The following is an 18,589-nucleotide window of genomic DNA, read 5'->3' on the forward strand; positions in this document are numbered from 1 at the left end:
TGCCTCCAATGACTTGGGAAGACAGGCGAACTAATATCAGTGTACTGGAAGAAGCAAAGGATCAGCAGTGTTGAAGCAATGATTCTTCAACATCAACTTCATTGGACTGGTCATGTTGTGCGGATGCCTGATTATCATCTTCCAAAGCAGCTACTCTATTCTGAACTTAAAATGGAAAGCGTAATGCTGGTGGTCAACAAAAGAGGTTTAAAGACTGTCTCAAGGCAAATCTAAAAAAATGTAGTATAAACACTGACAACTGGGAAACACTGGCCTGTGAGCGCTCCAGTTGGAGAACTGTCCTTACCAAAGATGTCATGGGCTTTGAAGACACTCGAACTCAGGACGCAAGGGAGAAAGGTGCTAGGAGGAAGGCATGCTTGGCAAATCCACACAGTAATCAACTCCCGCCCGGAAACCAATGTCCCCACTGTGGAAGGACGTGTGGATCCAGAATTGGCCTCCACAGTCACTTACGGACTCACTGTTAAAACCGTGTTTATGGAAGACAATCTTACTCGGCTACAAGTGATCGCCGAAGATCACTGTGCCTGGTATAGAACAATTGCCAGTGGGAGAAGGGATCTCTTTTACTTGATGGAAAACTAGAAAATGTGTTGATGCTCCCAATTGCTCTTGACTGCCTCTAAAACATGGGATGGCAGAAATGAATTGGGCAACCACTTCCCTTGATGGACTAAGGGCAGGCAGTGTCAGTGAGATATTCTCTCTATCTGCATATGCCATAATCTGGTTTAGTGAACCCAGCGAGAGGGGCGGTAGCATTCACTCACCTTATGCCACTGCTCTGGGTATTCCAAATATTTGTTTAGCCCACTGTTTCAGCACTGATTGATGTAGGAACAGAAAGTGGACACACTCAAAGTAAGGGAGACTGGAGAAACTCATCATCTTAACTTCCAGTGTAGGCAAATCACTGTCCATACCAAAGCTGTGTCCCTTTCTTCCTGTTCTTTAAAAAGTTTGATATGAACACTAAGCCAGCTATGCTGCGCATCTACCTGACATACATGGGTTGGGGTTCTTGGTTCTTGGCAGAAGCTAACATGGCCCATCTTTTCCTTCCGCTACGACTAATTTTTGCTGGTCTTCGTAATGAAGCAGAAACATAATTGTGCATCTCATAAAGACAGCCTAATCAATTTTATTGCCTTGTTTCAGTAACATCTTGTTTATACAACAAGCTAATTTCCTGGTCATGAAGCAAAAGCACAACTTTTTTCTTATAAATAGTATAAATTATTTTATTTACAGAAACTTGTTACAAAACAAATAGACTATATATTTATTTTCTTCTTTTAAATATCCAAAGTAATTTTTTTTCTACCCCATGACATTTGTTCATGTACTATACAGCAGCCAACACAAAAAAGTTCAGCTCTGAGCAGATGCTCTTGAATATGTATACAAATTATCAAACTATTCACACATTTTACACAGGAGATTGCTTTTCCCCCCCTTTCTCTGGAGCCGGGCTCAACTCCAAAAGCAAGAAGCTTCTGCAGCCTACATTCTTATTGACATTATGTAGTGCTCATTAAAAAATAACAATAATCACCTTTCATAAAAAGTAGGATATTTTGCACAAAAGCATTTAAAATAAACGACCTTCTGCTTAAGGAAAGCAGAACAATCTTTTCAAGCCCAATCCCCTTCACCGTACAATTCCCCCCTTCCCAAAAAGACAAAACAGAAACAAACATCCTTGGCAATAACAACTCTTGCCGGAAGACGACTTACCGGAAGATGATAGGTTGAAACCACACTATGTGAACCGCTCTCATTCAAACCTCACTGGAACGAAGAGGGAGTTATGCATTTGCTAAATCCCATTCATTTCAGTGAGGCTTGTGCAGAGGATAGCCTGGCGGCGGCTTGTGTTGCTAATTTGTAAAATTGCTTTGAGAGGTAACTTTCCCCCCCAGTAATACAAAATAATGTCAACATTCTGTTGTTTTTGTTTTGTTTCGTTTTTAAGTTCTAGCTGATTGCAACAGAAGAAAATATTCAAATTTACTTGTTGAAAAGTATCTCCAGAACCCTTGGCATTATTTATGAACTAGGGACTCGCTTCAATCGGATCTTTTGATTTTGTTTTATCCCGCCCCTTCCGCCATCCTCTCTCCCGCGTTAATATGTAGTCATATGTAGGTGGGGAAAGCAAGCTCCAATTCTTTTTTCCAACAGAACATTCAAGTCTTTAAAGGAGAAGCTGTCTAAAAAACAGTCCAAGCTTAAAATCTAGATATATAAATCAGGCACTTTCAGTTTTTCCATTAGTTTTTTAAACCACGTAAAGACTCACATACATGTGCACACATACACAAATGCTAAAAGAAAAAGAAATAAAAAGAATAAGAAGCCGTGTGTCATAACTAAAAGGTAGTCTTCTGGGACTCAGGTAACTGTAAGAAATGTTGTGTATACCAGAGCAGGCTAACCATATGCATCTAAATGCCACACAGCCTTCCTGCTTAGAGAAGTGGCGCCTGCGGGCATAGACTGCAATGCCAGAGCCTTCGTTTGTATCCAGCAATTCCCAAGACATTAAAAGAAAGAGACAAAACTCTTCCCCCTCCCCCCTCCCCAAACAAGAGACATCCCTTAAAAACTGCAAAGTAGGCATGTTATCTATTGGATTGGCAGTGAACCACTTCAAATTATAAAAAAAAGTATTTGCTTTTCTCTTTTTAATTAATAAATACTAGATGATTTTCAATTGTACCAAAACTGGATATAAGAAAAAAAGACCTGTGCAAAAATACATATTTAAATATGTACAATCAATTAACAAAATATGTCTTCTGAAATAGGGATACTTCAATATTTATAATAGAACAAGAAATTCCAAAATAAAGATACAAAAGTATGGGTTTCATTATTTTCGTATAATTCTTTGTTCATCATTGCAACATTTTTTATTTTATTTTTTATTTATTTTAGGTTAAGAAAACTGCAGGAGTCATAATGAGAAGCTGGAAAGACTATAAAAATTGTATCTCTTAAATTAATACCAAAATCTTTCTAAGAAACAACCCAGCCACTGCAAATCTTGCAAGATAAATTAAATCTGAAATTTCCTTAATTATTTACAATAAGAATGTTGTCAGACAATAAAAGCTTCAAATACAATCATTCCATTTATTACTAAGCCCCCAAAATGGAATATTGTTTGTATAATATTTAAGCAAGTCTACACTTTGAGGGCAGGCATAAATTAAGACGTCCTCTGGTTCTATTCATGGCAAGTTTTAAAATTATAAGCCATAACAGACAAATACAGGCCACAATTCCATCCTGGAATGTCACTTACATAAGCCCCACTGAATGCATCAGGCAGGCTTTGCGCAAGAGCATGGCTGTGTTTGTGTGAAGCTCCCGTTTCAACATGGCTTGCAATGGAGACATTCACAGTGGGAATTGGGCCCAGAGCTGCAACTCATATAAATTAAACACAGTGGTTAACTGCTGAACTTTTTACAAAGATCTGCATGTCTTTTAAGGAGCCTAAGACTTGCTTTGATGCTTTCAGAGCAACATAATATTTATAAAACAGACATTTTTGAGTACTTAAAGCCACTAAAGGTTTAACTTATGAAAAATTTGTCAGCCTTCGAAGGTAAATCTATCAAAACCAAATTGCACTTGTGATCAAAAATATCCAACACATGGGAAGGAGTCAGTATCGATTTTCTCTCTGCGGAGCAGATACATTACTTTGGTCGTCTCCTCCCATGCCCCAAGTAAGCCAATTAAGAGGTTTTAACATTTTATAGCATCCTCTAGAAACTGAAGGGTTGTTCAAGCCCTCCCTCTTTTTAAATATTTGCATAATCATCACCATCCAAAATATTATTCCTTTACTTAAAAAACAAACACATGATCTTTTGTGAATTCAAGGCTTTAGAGTTGTCTGCATAGAGTCTTGTTGCTTCACTGTGTTTTAATAATCATAGCAAATTGGAAAACCTCAACAGGTTTTAAAAAACAAAACCCAAGCAGATGCTGCTTGTGGTGGTTTCAGAATCCCTGATGTGCAATGCACCACCATGGTCGGGAGAGAGGCTGGGCTGTGTGAACTAGAAAGACTCAGATTGTCTAATCTCAGCAAGATTTGGTGCCCCTTTAAGGCAGAAGTCTACAGGCACACATTCCACCGAGAGCTTCTCCTGCACAAGCCCTGTTGAGGATAGATTCAGACAATCAGCTTTCTTCCTCAATGAGTACTGCTAACCATTTGGCCACATATTTTATCAAGGACAGGAGTGGAACAGAGCTAGGTGATCTGATGGGGTACCCAAGGTGCAATGGATTCTGCACCCATCACTTTGAGAAGTGGTGAAAATACAGCATGCTGAGAACTGTAGCTTCAGCAGAGTCTGCAGTTAGTCGGCACCCTCAGACAATCTAGCCTCACTTGATTATTGCAAGAGCAAATTCTCATTGAGGAGGCTGGTTGAATCCACAATCCGAAACACACCCCATTTAAATGGATAGAAATTTACTTTCTACGGGCTTGCTGAAGGAAAGCTCTGCCTGTGTTATGACCTATGGTTTGGGGTTTATTTTTATTTTTTTCCTTTCACGTGAAAAAATGTGTAGAAATTCCAGGTTGGTAGTTCGAGATTCACTAGTGTCACAAACATCCAGATCAAATGATAATATTAAAGCCCTTCTGAGGATATTACTTTAAAACAAAACACTTTTGACTCATGGGAACGAGGGGAATGACCACTTGGGAGTGGATGGCGTTTAAAACACTCCCCCTTTGCTCACAAGATGGCTGTACAAGGGGTACATTTAACACTGAGCTCAGAATTTGAACTGGCACTTAATGCAGTCATCCAAAAAAATCTGAATGTGGACTTTATTGAACGGAATGCTAATTTGGTTATGTGAACAAGGCATCAACTTACTGGAAAAATCTTTCAAGAAAAATAGCAGTGAGATTTCATTGTTTTAAAGATTTGCATTTTAGTTTTATAAGGACTATTTTGTGTTCTGTTTTTTAAAAGGTTGGATGGTACAACCAACTTAGATTGGCATTTTCAGTTTCCCCTACCCACCTACCCAAAACAACAAAGGCTTATGGCATACAGTATAGGTCAAGAAATATATTCTTTGGGAATAGTTTTAGAGGTCATTCACCATTTTGGATTTGAGAGTTTTGCATCTGGGTTTGGGGGGGGGGATATATTTTTTTTTAAAAGATCAAAGCAATTTTATTCAAAATCAAGCAGGCACAGCCCTCCTCCATCTAATGTCGCTGTGCAACCTTATTTCATTTCAGTGGCAGTTGTACAGGACCCGATGAACGCTCCACTGGAATGAATGAAGAATACTGAGCAGCTGTGCTTGGTAGATGATGCTCATAAAATTGTTCTGTACCATATGATTTCACTATTTAAATATGCTTCTTCTTTTTTAATTTTTCAGTGATGGCCATGAACATTTTTGTGTTTGTTTTTTAGAACTCCTGACAGCTTCTTATCCCAAATTACTTGCAAAAGGCTGGGCAAAATGTAGACCGTTTTTGTTTTCTAAGTTGTGCTATTTTTGCATTCCAATCAAGGAACATTGCTATAAAACACTAAAGCCGTATTCCCTTGTTGAGGGCTTCTTCTTCTTCTTCTGTTTATTGTGCCTAACACCTTGTGCCCCCTCCTTCGTGAGGGGTTTTCACTGGACAGTGCCAAAGGGGCAGTTAATTATGCCTATGACACTATCAGAAGAAAAGAAAAAAACAAGTCCACAGTAATGTTCTTTCCCAAACATTGCTTTGCCCAACCAACCTAGATCAAATAGTGGCAAGGTGATGTACTCCTGTAAGTGAAATCTCACAGGGCTTTTGTAGCAAGCTGTCCAGACCACTGGTAACACTGAGAGGAAACATCCTGTGGCTGAACGGCAATCCAGAGTCCATTTCCAAGCTTCGCTGCTACAGACATGGCTTCAGGGAATCTCCTTGATTGTGTGACAGTCCAGTAGATTTCCACACCTGAGGACTGTGGGAAGCTGGGAGAACTCAAAAGGCATCTTGGAGTCCAGGATTTCCAGATGGAGATTTATTCATTTTTCCCCGCTTGTAGTGAAAATAATCCAGTTCTTTTCTTACCATGGCGTTGTCTGTGTCAACTGTTAGGGACGAGCCTTTGGCTTTCGCACAAATGAAAAGAGGAAAAACAGATAAATAAATATTAAATATTTTAAGTGATAAAGCTATGTCCAATTATTTCATCTTGGATCCCCAAAATATGCTTTGGCAAAATTCAGTGGCACAGGATAGCAACCAAACATCTACTTTCTTGGGGTGGGGAAAAACTATATGCATTTTATTGCTATATCATGTTAGGCATATTTCTGTACAGGGTTCTTTGTCACAGCAACAGCAAAAACCTACTTGACCCCTCCCTTTCTTATGCGTCAAAGGAAACCTTTTTTTTCTTTTTTGCACAGTATATGGGCAAAGTTCAATTACTTGTCATCAAGGTTGAAAATTATGAAGTGGCTTCTAAAATTTCAGTAAGGTTACTGATTGAAAAAACATGAATTTCTGTTTTACTGCCCAGTCCCATATCCTCCCTTTAGTTCATTGTGGTATAATATTGTCAATTCCAATCGGCAACTTGTTCATTTGCAACAAGGCACCTGCCCCTGGTTGCTGAGATGACCAGTAATTATCAAATAAATAACTATGGAAGCCATTATGCCCTGTTAAAAAAAATAAATCAATGCTGATTTTCTTGGCGGGTGCAGCAGATTTGAAAAAAACTATTAGTTGATCCACTAGTGATATTTAAGCTACAAGCTGGCAATCTGGTGAAAGGCAAACGGACTTGAATCCCACTGGCACAAAGCTATCTGTTTGAGTTGTTTTCAATGGCACAACTAAGCTCTTCCAACTTGCAAGCAGCCCCATGGGGTACCCGTTTCTGCCTATGTGAAGGAATGGACTGGATGAGAGCCAACAAACGGAAGCTCAAGCCAGAGAAGGCTGAGGCACTGTCAGTGAGTGGTTCCCTAGACTGGATAGGTGGGAGGTCGCCTGATCTTGATGGAGTTACATTCCTTTGGTAAAGGAGTGGGCACACAGCTTGGGAATACTTCGAGATCCTTTGCTGTTGCTTCCGACTCAGGTGGCCTCAGTGGTGCGGAGTGCCTTCGCTCAGCTTCGGCTGGTGGCCTAGTCTAACTTGCGTTGTCTCTGCTCCGATAACCAATAGGTTAGATTACTGCAACGCATTATACATACGGCTGCCTCTGCTAGGGCAGAATTCAGTGGCCAGGTTGCTCACCAGGGCAAAATGGTTTGAGTATTTACATCAATCCTGGCCCGAGTGCACTAACTGGCTGCCGATTAGTTTCCAGGACCAATTCAAAGTGCTGGTTCTGACTTATAAAGCCTTAAATGGCCGAAGAATGCAATACATCAAGACCACCTCTCCCTGTATGAACTGACCTGGACCCTGCAATCATCTGTTGCCTTTCTTTGTGTGCCTCTTCCATGAGAGGTCAGGAGGTCAGCAACACAAAAATGGCCCTTTTCTGTGGTGGTTCCCTGCTTGTGGAATGCTCTCCCCAGAGAGGCTTCCCTGGTGCCTTTATTACATATCTTTATCTTTATTACATATCTCTATAACCAGACCTTTGGCTATTCTATGGCCTTTTAAATGTGTTTATGGAAGCAAGGTTTATTGGTTTGTTTTTGCTTTTGCTTTATTATGTATTTTGAGTTCTCATTTTCTATTTTTATTTTGTGAACTGCTCTGGGATCTTTGGATGAAATGTGGTATACAGTGGTACCTCGGGTTAAGTACTTAATTCGTTCTGGAGGTCGGTTCTTAACCTGAAGGTCGTCGGATTTTAACCTGAAGCACCACTTTACCTAATGGGGCCTCTTGCTGCTGCCGTGTTGCCGGAGCACAATTTCTGTTCTCATCCTGAAGCAAAGTTCTTAACCTGAGGTATTATTTCTGGGTTAGCGGAGTCTGTAACCTGAAGTGTATGTAACCTGAAGGGTATGTAACCCGAGGTACCACTGTACAAATTTAAGAAATAATAATAATATCCTCAAACATGAAGGAGTCTTTGGTTTCCCATAGCTGAAAACAGGAAAGCCCTTCAGGATATATAGGTGAGTCCAGTTGGATTGTGCTATTTCCCCCAACAAGGAATCTGTGCCATGTCTTAAAAATTCAACAAGTCCCAAAAGATGAAAGGGAATTGTGCTTCTAAGAAGCAACAGCATCCATGGCAGCGAGGGAGTTAATAATAATAATAAAACATTTTGCAAAGCGAAGCATACACACACCCAAGATATCCAGCGCCAACATCTCTGACAAAAAAAAATCACCTCCAGTAGGCAAGTAACTGTCCGGAATGGGAATTTGTCAAAGCAACTTGTCTGGATATCAATATGGCCCAAGTAAGATTTCATACCTGATGAAGGATAGAATTGTTCATCAGTCCTTGTGTCCCTGGGATTGCACCAGTGTGTTTCGTGTGAATGTTGTTCACTGGCGGCAATTTGGCAACCTTGTTTGCTTTGCTGCTGCTGTTTATGCTGCTTGAACCAGGCGAGCACTTTCTTTTCTTTCCTATGAATTTGTCTAGGGAAGGATGTGAATGTGAAAACCCGCCGTGCGAGTTGACCGTCAGCTCGCTGGACTGGTGAATGAACGGCCCCAACGACAGGGTGGAATCGCCACTGTTCACCATCACACTCATTCTTTTTATAGATTCTGCAGGGCTCCCAGTCGGAGGGCCCCTCCCTGATTGGTCATGTTTGAGGCTAACCGAGTTAGCTTTACCAGTCATACAGTTGAGGCTGTGGGACGAAGACATCCCAGGCGAGTGATAAGAAGCCCCAGAGTTTCCAGAGTTCACCACACAGTTCTTCCTAAAGGACTCTGTGGAATGAGAAGAAGGTGCTGGCAGCGCAGAACTGTTCTTACGCTTCTTTCCTGAGCTGCCACCGCTGCTGTTGCTACTGGTACTGTTGCAGTTGGCGCTGCTAGCAGAAGATTCCTTAGGCTTGAAAGACTTGCTGGATTTCAATTTCTGAGGTTTGCTGGACAGAGGCGACGGTACAGAGGAAAGCACTGGAGGCGTGGAAGGGGATGTAGACACTTGTCTTGATTGCATACTGCAGGCAGGTTCTGCTGCACCAAAACTTGCAGGGTTGGCATTGAGCGTAGTCCCGTGGGATGGTACCGATTTCCCACTGAGGGATAAACAGGAAGGAGACACGTGTGCTGGCGAGGGCATAGCTGTGGCGGGCAAGAGGAAACCTGTTGTGCTGGAGCCGTACTGTGACACAGGCGTCGAGCTTGTCCGGTGTGGAGCGCGCAAGGATGTAGTGTTGCTTGTCGCTGGAGGAATTTTCCTAGGCGGCAGGGAAAAGCAGGTCATTAGTGCTCCATGGGTTAATTCTATTTTGCCCACTTCAAATAAAAAAATCTGCTACCTTAACAGAAAGAAGACTGAAAAGGCACAGTGGGCACAGAGTCAAAGGCCCTACACAAATGGTCATCAGAATTAGATACCAGGGATCCCCCTTGTCCACCTAGCTTCACCAAGGGTGAACAGATTTTGAAGAAAGCAATGTCCAAATCTCTCCTCCTAAGAACCTGGTAATAGTTCTACTGGACCAAGCCAATGGCACCTCTAGTCCAGCACTCTGTTCTCACAGTGGCTAACCAGAGGCCCATGGGAAACCTGCAGGAAGGCCTGAGCACAACACTATTCTTCTCTCCTGCGGTTTCCAGCAACTGGTATTCGGAAGTTGTCAAGGAAATCTGGTTTTTCTGCTCTCTTCTGTCCAAAAAGGTTCTCTCGCTCAGACCTCTGGGTTGGCTGCCTGAAACTGGCAAATGATCTAATAATGTATACATGTGTTACCTCTCTTGTGCTGGGTACTCAAGGCTACGCTGGTAGTTCATTAATTGGGAAGGATGCCTCAGTTGAGAAAATGGATCATTTCCGTTAATTTAGAAACACCTAAGACAATGTGTTGATGCTTAATGTTAACGCTCCACCTCCTTCACCCCGTACGTGCAAAACACCCCACTTCACAATGAGATATATGACAGCCTGTTCTGTTTCTACTCACTTCCACATCTGTGAATTAAGATGCTTGTCCACCATGACATTAAGTGCACATCGAATATGGTTCCACCGCTTATCAAACACGTAGTAACCTCTTCCAATTTGTCGACTACCAAATGTGCAAAACTGGGGGGGGGGGGGGAGGGATAGTTACTTTAATAAATTTCTCAACCAGATGTTGCATATTAGCAAATATAAAACAAAGCAAAGACAAATAAAACAGTTGCAATAAAACAACATATAGAAAGAATCATAAGCATTCATGATTATCTGCGGCTCTCTTACAACTCAGAACTTCCATCTGAAGGAATCCAACAAATATACCAAATATCTTATAGAGCAGTCGATCCTGCCCAAATTTCTTATTTCTCTGTGGAATTCTGATGCTAAAAGCAGCCTTTCAGCTTCTCTGTCACCATGCTAGCTTCTTGTGTCTCAGAATAATTTACAGTGGTACCTCGGGTTAAGTACTTAATTCGTTCCGGAGGTCCGTTCTTAACCTGAAACTGTTCTTAACCTGAAGCACCACTTTAGCTAATGGGGCCTCCTGCTGCCGCCGCACTGCTGGAGCCCGATTTCGGTTCTCATCTTGAAGCAAAGTTCTTAACCCGAGGTACTATTTCTGGGTTAGCAGAGTCTGTAACCTGAAGCGTATGTAACCTGAAGCGTATGTAACCTGAGGTACCACTGTAATGCCTACCACAGCGATTGCACCCAACCCCAGTGATTCAGTATTCAGCAGTATTCTGTATCTAGACTCACAGCTACATCTGAATGCTCCTTCCTCTAGAGAACATGAAGTATTGCTGCTTATACACATGTTTAAAACACCAAGCAAGGGAAATATAAGGAAAATATAAACTGGGAAACGTACAGCAGCTGGTTGAGGATGATGATCTGAATAAAGACAATCCAGTTTTTCAACAGGCTCTTCTTTTTCATCACATTCTCCCTCATCGCTGGATAACCGAGATGCTGGCTCAGCTGCAGGTAAGGGAGCATGTGGAGATTCATGGACTGATGGAGATTCATTTGGGGCATTCCCACTTTGTTGGGCTGGGCAGCCAGGAGGCCTTCATAAAAGAGGAATCACAGTTAAATACCAACGAATGTTTTATAACTTGGCTTAAAAATGTATTAAAGCATTTTTATAGAACAAAGGTCTTAGATTTAGAGCATAGGACTTATTCCTATATTATATACGCAAAATGGCACAATGAATTGGCAGACCAATCCCACAGCAGTGTCAAAAGTAAGCAAGAAGCACTTCACTAGAGGCTGATGATAAGCAGCGTAAGAAGAACAGGAAACAGAGGGAGATCCACATGTTCTCTCTCTCTCTCTTTCCTAACCTTTCTGGCAGTCAAAGGCTTCAAGCACTCTGATGAACTGAGAGTTGGTGTAAATTCAGCCCCCCCCCAACCTGGTACCCTCAGATGTTATGGACAACAATTATCATCAGTACCAGACAGCATGGATAGTGGCCAGAGATGATAGGGGCAGTAATCCAACAATATCTGGAGGGCAGCAGGCTAGGAAAGGCTGGTGTAGTGGTTTGAGCAGTAGACAAGGCCTGAGGAGACCCAAGTTCCCATTTGCGCTTAATCACAAAGCTCAATGGATGCCCATGGACCAGTCACTCAGTCTCGTACATTTGACAGGGTTGTTGTGAGGACCAACATGGAGGTGGGCAGCAATATATACATATATTGCCTTGAGCCCCTCTGAATAGAAACAAACATCATCTATCTCACATATTCAAGCTGTTAAAATTTGTATTTTAACATGAAGTTACAACACATATGAACATGCATGAAGAGTAATAGTTTCTTACAAAAAAATAGTAATAATCACACAACATTGGACCATTGTAAATCCCTGGAAATCTGTTATAGAGAGTTGAGGAACCCTACAAAACCACACAGAATTGACAGTGTGGGGGGCTGCAGGGGGAAATTGGTGGAAACTGTTCTCTCTCTGTCTTACATGAATGCACCCCTCTGCTGAATCAAAGCTTGCACAGCTCTTCTGACACAGAAAGTACAGGGGGTTCATATGCTGAAAATACAGCTGAAAACAACTATGTGAACCAACCCTAAACTGGGCAATAGCCTTTGGTAACTACAACACCTTCTGCCTTAGAGCGCTTGCTTGACAGTCGTTCTTAGAAATTAAAGCTTACCTTACACAGATTGCCTGGAAAAACCTTCTGCTCACACAATGTGTTGATAGGATTTTTATTTTTAACCAAAGGCAGACTAATTGCAGAAATGTTTCTCGGCTTTAGAGAGAGGCATATGGTGACTCCTGGCCTCCAATTCAGAAGAATGGAGACCTTGACCAAACTTTTTCAACTATTTGGCATTTACAGCCTTCAGCCCCTGCTCCATTAATGTTTTCATGCTTCTTGACTGTGGAACAGGTCACAATGATCTGGGCTTACCTGAAAATATCTAGGTGGTCTGATCATTTACCTTCATTAACTTGTTACCATGCTAAGCTTAATAAGCAGAGCTAATTCAGATCAATCCAAAGCTTGTGAGAGTACAACATAAAAGCATGCTGCATTGCCTATAGTGGTGTCATAGGAATTCTAACGTGAGACTGTAGTATGGGTCAGTGCAGACACTTAAAATCTTAAAATGGGAGAGCTGGTGCTACCTGGAGCGGCACAAATGGAGCAGATGGACCAGACAAGCAAGTATTCACCAGGCCTAATGCAGAAAGTCACAATTCCTCAAGTTCCCTCACCAAAAGTCACTGGGTGATTTTCTTTACCTTGGAAGACTGGGGGTGTGAGGTTTGGGTTTAGTAGGTACTAAAGGCTTTGATTCTGTAGGAATAACTCCATGAGAATTTTGGTGCAGCTCCTGGGAAGTTCTTGAAGGTGAGGGATGTGGTTCCCTGAGAGGGGGCATCTGCTGATGATGATCCAAATGGCGGAGTAATTCTTTTTCCCTGGTTTTGCTTTTGTGCTCAGCTAGTAATAAATCAAATCGTTTCCTTCGACCCTGTACAGCTCTCCGTTGAGTTAGGGAATGTGTCTGGAAATTAAAAGGCAACCAATTACTCCAGGTTGAAGAGGTATATCTGTGCAATATATAAAAAACCAAGCCTTGTGTTGTTATGTCTGGCATTTCACTAGTGCAGATTTATCCTGTTTGCTTTTAGGAAAACAGAGCACAATACATATGGGGAGGTGAGTAGAGTGGTCATTTATGAAGCATTTTTGGATCAGGAACAGTGGAATGGGGAGAATTGGTAGTGGTGGGGAGACCTGGCCAAGAAGGAACTCCAATCTAATCCACAAAAATGGATAGAAGGAAGAATACCAGGAATACAGAGAGGAAAATGGAAAAGAGCCTATTATATGCATCATATGTCTGGCTGAATAAATATATGAACTGGCATGAAGTGACACAGGCCAAACTTTCAAACAAGACCTGCAAATGCCATGTGCCATACTTGCATCTGGCATTAAGAAGATATTAAAAGTGAGCATTAAATCCATTAAAACGTCATAATCATGGAGTTTCCTAGCTCATGGTAAATCAAATTCAGTACATATGGTCCTAACCATAGGTAGTACAGGAATTAACACTGGATTGTGTATCCAAGTTCTGCAGTGTTTGTGATATAATATAATGGTATTTCTTGAATTTCATTAATACCCACTTAAACATAGAAATGCCATTTTGTTAAATTACATTAGCTGGTGCTCCCTCTGCTGGAAATATAGGTGTTGTGCACAGTAGTTAAAGGGTTTTGTGTACAAGCCATTCTTCAACATGTTATAGCTATAAATACCCTACCCTACATTTTTAGTGCCAGTTCAAACCCAGCCAGAGATTCACAGTTGCACGTCATCTTTGGTAATAAGGACAGCAAAGAGGTTTGCAGTATTGCCCTAGTAAGGGAGCTGAGGTGACAGTGTGAATGCAATTCAGAGCATATCTGATCTGTATTTTTATACTGCATTTGTTTATTTTCTTTAATCATTTCATTTGCATTATTTTAGGATAGTAATTCCAGTATCTGAATTTTCCCATCAGAATTTCCTGTGGCCATGTCAAAAGATGAAGTCGTATTTAAGCAGAACTCCCTATTTTGCCGAAACCTATTTGTGTATCTCCCAAATTTTTTTAAAAGTGGGTGGGAGGGAGGAACTGGAACCATTTAGCTGCATTGTCTGAAAACACATAAATGAAGATTTAAATTAAACTAGATTTTCTTCCTATTACAGTCTAGCTGTAACCTTCTTACTAGCTTCCATAACAGAGTTTTCTAAGTTGTTTTCAGGAAGTTGTCTGAATCACCTAAATCATACTTGGACTTCTCCGTCTTGACGTTCAGAAAACTTAGTTCATTAAGAAGGCATCTTACCTTGCATGTCAAAGACCTAGTACAGGGTTTCTTCGTTTCTATGTCAATGACGCCACAGTAGATATCAGGATCAAATTCTCTCTCTGTTAAATACAAATAATAATACAAATAATAACAATGCAAACAACAACAACAGCAATTTGTGCTTCATTCAGAAATTGAATTTGTTTATTTCAATGCAGAACTAACCCCAGAGTTGCTTTTGAGTTTAAGATGTGAAACCAAGTAAAGGTATTGCCACACTTGTATTTTTCTTTACACCTACGCCCCTCTTCTTTATAGAATCCGTGAAAAAGAAACCACACAGACTCAAAGAGCATGCTTTGTAAAGAAATATAAATTAAAGTAAAACTAGAAAAATGAATCATACTGTCATATTCTAATGGTTCAGTGTTACTGACATATACCATACACTTTAAGTCAAGTGGAAGCCACATCTCTCTTACATTTATATAGAAATCTATATATGATGCTATAGGTAAGAAAACGGGAGGAAAACCTTCTTAAATTCATATATTAAGATTTCAAAAACACACAAACTGAAGAGATTAAGGAGCAGGTGAGCTTATTTTTTTATTTAAAAAATAACAGTGCTCTTTTTTAACTGTACATGGTCACAGCATCTAAGACCCAAGAGATCTACATGTGCAACCCCCCATCCCGTAAGTGCTTTTCTTCCGATCCCCTGTCCAAGAGTCAACACACTGTTCATGGCTTGCCTCATTTGCTATCAAAGCTTCCAAGTTGAAAACTATATAGCTGTGTGGACTGTGTCGGTTCTTGGCCTTTATCTAGGGCTATTTCTTGCACCAGGGAAATGATTTCATACCACTTAATTCACCTAGGAGGATTAAAAAATATATATTATACTTCAAATGAGGGACACTTTAAAGGAAATGGTGAACGCTTTCACTATTAATCAGCACTTGCGTATTTCGTTTTGTGCATTTCTAGCTCATGCCACATTATGATGATTTAAGGCACATTTAATAATGTTGGCTAGGATCCAAGGAAGGCTGGGCGTGCATATGTGGCTGATTTTTCTGATCAGCAGGATCTCAAATAGTGCTGCACCAGAAGGTCCAAGAAGGGATGGAGGAACACCAGAAAAACGGAAGTAATACCTGTGCAAGCACACCGCACACGGTGCTATGGAACCAACCAAGAGTTAGCATTTAGATCAGGCATAGGCAAACTCAGCCCTCCAGATGTTTCGGGACTACAACTCCCATCATCCTTAGCTAACAGGACCTGTGGTCAGGGATGATGGGAGATGTAGTCCCAAAACATCTGGAGGGCCGAGTTTGCCTATGCCTGATTTAGACAGCATTTCTAGTGCACAAGATTTATTATCATACAACAGCTCTGCTCTCCTCAGATGTCCCACTAAACTTTGGTACAGCAATATGTGAAAGTGCCCAAACCTTGCATGTTTCATGTCCCCTCCCAGACCCAGAACTTTGGTTAACCAGTTTCGCAAATCATTGGCTTGTTAGAAATTAACCACAGTACATCTGAAGCCGGAAGACAATCCTTCTGAACCCTTGCCAGTTGCTCTTTTATTTTTATTGTTAGCAAGCAAGGGGGAAAAAATGCCGTATAATAATTACCTGACAATCTTTTGTGTAAAAATTTCCTATTATTTGTACTCTCGTCTTGCTTCTTTTCCGAGTATGGAGGCACAGAGAGAAGACCTTTACCATTCAGTATCTGTCCAGGGGAAGGCAAGGGTGGCTTTGGTATTGAGGGATTAAGGCCAGTCTTTATTGAGGAGCTCACAGTAGTAGAACAGGTTGGACCAACAGCAGGTTTCAATAGTGCACCATCTATCTTTGGATGTATTTTTTCCACTTTGACAGATGGAGTCATGCTGCAAGGAGGAAATAGGTAATTTATTATAAAATATGTAGACTGCTTTTCATCAAAGCAGTTTCCAACACAAAGTAAAATACAGCTGAAACAGAAATTAGGAGCAGTGATACATAAAACAAACAACCCTAAACTCCAGAGCAGATCAGCCAGGTCCTCTAAAAGCCTGGGAGAACAGATGCATCTCCATTAGATATGTAGCCATCCATAGGCCTCTAAGGGGAAGGGAAATCCACAGTTGGGGTGTAATTACTGAGAAGGCCATATAGCACAACCTCACACATTCTCTGGTAATCAGTGCCCTCCACCAATCTGATAGCACAGGCTGGCTGATATGGGAAAAGGTGGTTCCAAACCACATTGGTAGCCAGTGTAGATCCTACAAAATAGATGCTATATGATGTGTAGGGCAAGCAAAATTGTGGCCAAGGTGTTTCAACCGAGGAATGGCTACAGCTGCTGAACCGGCCATAGCTGGCAATAGGCACTCCTAGCCAACAAAACTACCCGAGCTCCCAATGACAACAATGGATCTAGCAGCACCATGTACCTGCTGCTTCAGAGACAATGCAAACTCCACCCAGAACATGCCAAATACACAGTTCCCAAACATTAGAACCATCCACCAACAGCACCTCTCCTCTAGTGAGAATCCACCTTCCATCTACTAGCCCTCATCCAGTCCATTACTACCTCCAGGCACCAGTTCAGCAGAGACATAGCTACATCTGATTCAGATGGTATGAAGGAAAGAGCTGGGTGCCATCAGCATACTGATACCACCATGCCTTAACCCTCAATGAGTGCATCCAGCAGCTTCATACAAATGGAAACAGCACTAGGAACAGAATGAAAAAACTGTGGAATAAGTTAGAGCCTGCATACTGATTATGTGGGTTTTTGAATTTTATGGCCTTTTAAAAAAACAACTTTTAAATCAATTTTTAAAGAGAAAATACAAGAAACAAACATATTTTGCATTTTTTGCTGTTGACCCCAATGATTTATGTGTGTCACTATTCCGTTTTACCAGAAAAGTGAACATCTCAATAAAGGTTCCCTGCCCCTTTTTAATTTGCAAACGGTCCCATGCTTAATACAATCATTAGTCATAGTTGGGTGTTTGATGGGTGCACAGACCACAATGTGAACTGCCCATCTGGGCAAAGGTTGCCACTAGATCCAAAGGAACCCATGGACTGAAAGAGTGCTTCCATTAGTGGAGGACAAAGTTTGGATCCAGCTTACTGTGTTCAATTCAAAATAGAAAATAGGATGTCTGGCTGCTCATCTCCCTTTTATAAAGCGTATGCACATTTTATTCGATCACGTTTGTTCTTCTTTCTCAGGTACACAATATATCAGATTCAGCTGTTCACTTTTTAGAGTATGTGCGCAGAAACCATTTGTCATTTAATACATTTCTACTTCAATGTTGCACCAGTATGATTTCTATGTCCAACAACTTTATAATGTAAACCGCCCTGTGATCTTTGGAGGCAAAGTAGTGTACAAAATTAAAAAATAATAATACACAAAATATAAAAATTAGTGGGTGGCCCTGACCTTCTAACTCAGAAGTTTCCAGCATGCTTAGGAAACTCAGGAAACATATTTAATCCCAGTTTGCAACTTGTAACCAACTCTTAACTTTCTTTTTGCCATATGAGCATGTTTCCTTTTTTTTCAATTTGATATGGTTTTTCTCCTTTTCTATATCATCCTTCCCCTTCCAGAAACATTAAAAAGTGCAGCAGTGGTGCTGCTGGTGCAGCCTCCTTCATATTGGATTGCAATATAATTTTAAGTCACAGCTCAGCAGCTAAAAGACCAAAGCCCTACCCTGGCGCAGATCAAATATTCTGCATGAATCCTATAGGCTAAGCCCTTCTTTTGTACCCATGTGAATTATTCTCTTCTTTCCCTTTCCAGCACTAGTGAAGTATATAGGTCTACACACTATATTTAATGATAACCATTGTTACCTCTAACAATTATTTGCAAACCACCCACACCCCGGTTTAATGCAAGCATGGTTCCTATTACCTCCAGAACATTATGTGCCACTATACTAGTGACTGGACGAGAAAGGGAAAGGGTGGGTGGAAGATATGCATCGATCTTATGCCAGTTACTGGGAAGGAGCCCTAGACCAAAATGAAATATGCCTTTTCAAAATGAGATATACAAAACTGAGATAGTATTTGTA

At 41.0% G+C, this 18,589-nt stretch overlaps 2 protein-coding genes across 4 annotated transcripts in view; both read right to left on the minus strand.

Annotated features, from left to right (window-relative positions):
- The window catches only part of LOC309337153 (uncharacterized protein C3orf49), a 503,307-nt gene that overhangs the window by 386,081 nt on the left and 98,637 nt on the right, over positions 1-18,589 (minus strand). The window lies entirely within an intron of this gene.
- ATXN7 (ataxin 7) overlaps positions 1,942-18,589 on the minus strand; it is a 94,270-nt gene continuing 77,622 nt past the window's right edge. For both annotated transcript variants that reach the window (XM_081852500.1, XM_081852501.1), the window contains 7 exons: positions 16,122-16,381; positions 14,512-14,594; positions 12,907-13,172; positions 11,003-11,201; positions 10,133-10,254; positions 8,461-9,406; positions 1,942-6,177 (listed from right to left, as the gene is read on the minus strand). In XM_081852500.1, coding sequence (XP_081708626.1) covers positions 6,160-6,177; positions 8,461-9,406; positions 10,133-10,254; positions 11,003-11,201; positions 12,907-13,172; positions 14,512-14,594; positions 16,122-16,381 — 1,894 coding nt within the window. In that variant the 3' untranslated portion in view covers positions 1,942-6,159. The remainder of the gene's footprint in view (positions 6,178-8,460; positions 9,407-10,132; positions 10,255-11,002; positions 11,202-12,906; positions 13,173-14,511; positions 14,595-16,121; positions 16,382-18,589) is intronic.

The sequence above is a fragment of the Podarcis erhardii genome (genome assembly GCF_964252035.2).
Source record: "Podarcis erhardii genome assembly, chromosome: 2".
In the NCBI taxonomy this organism is placed as follows: Eukaryota; Metazoa; Chordata; class Lepidosauria; order Squamata; family Lacertidae; genus Podarcis; species Podarcis erhardii.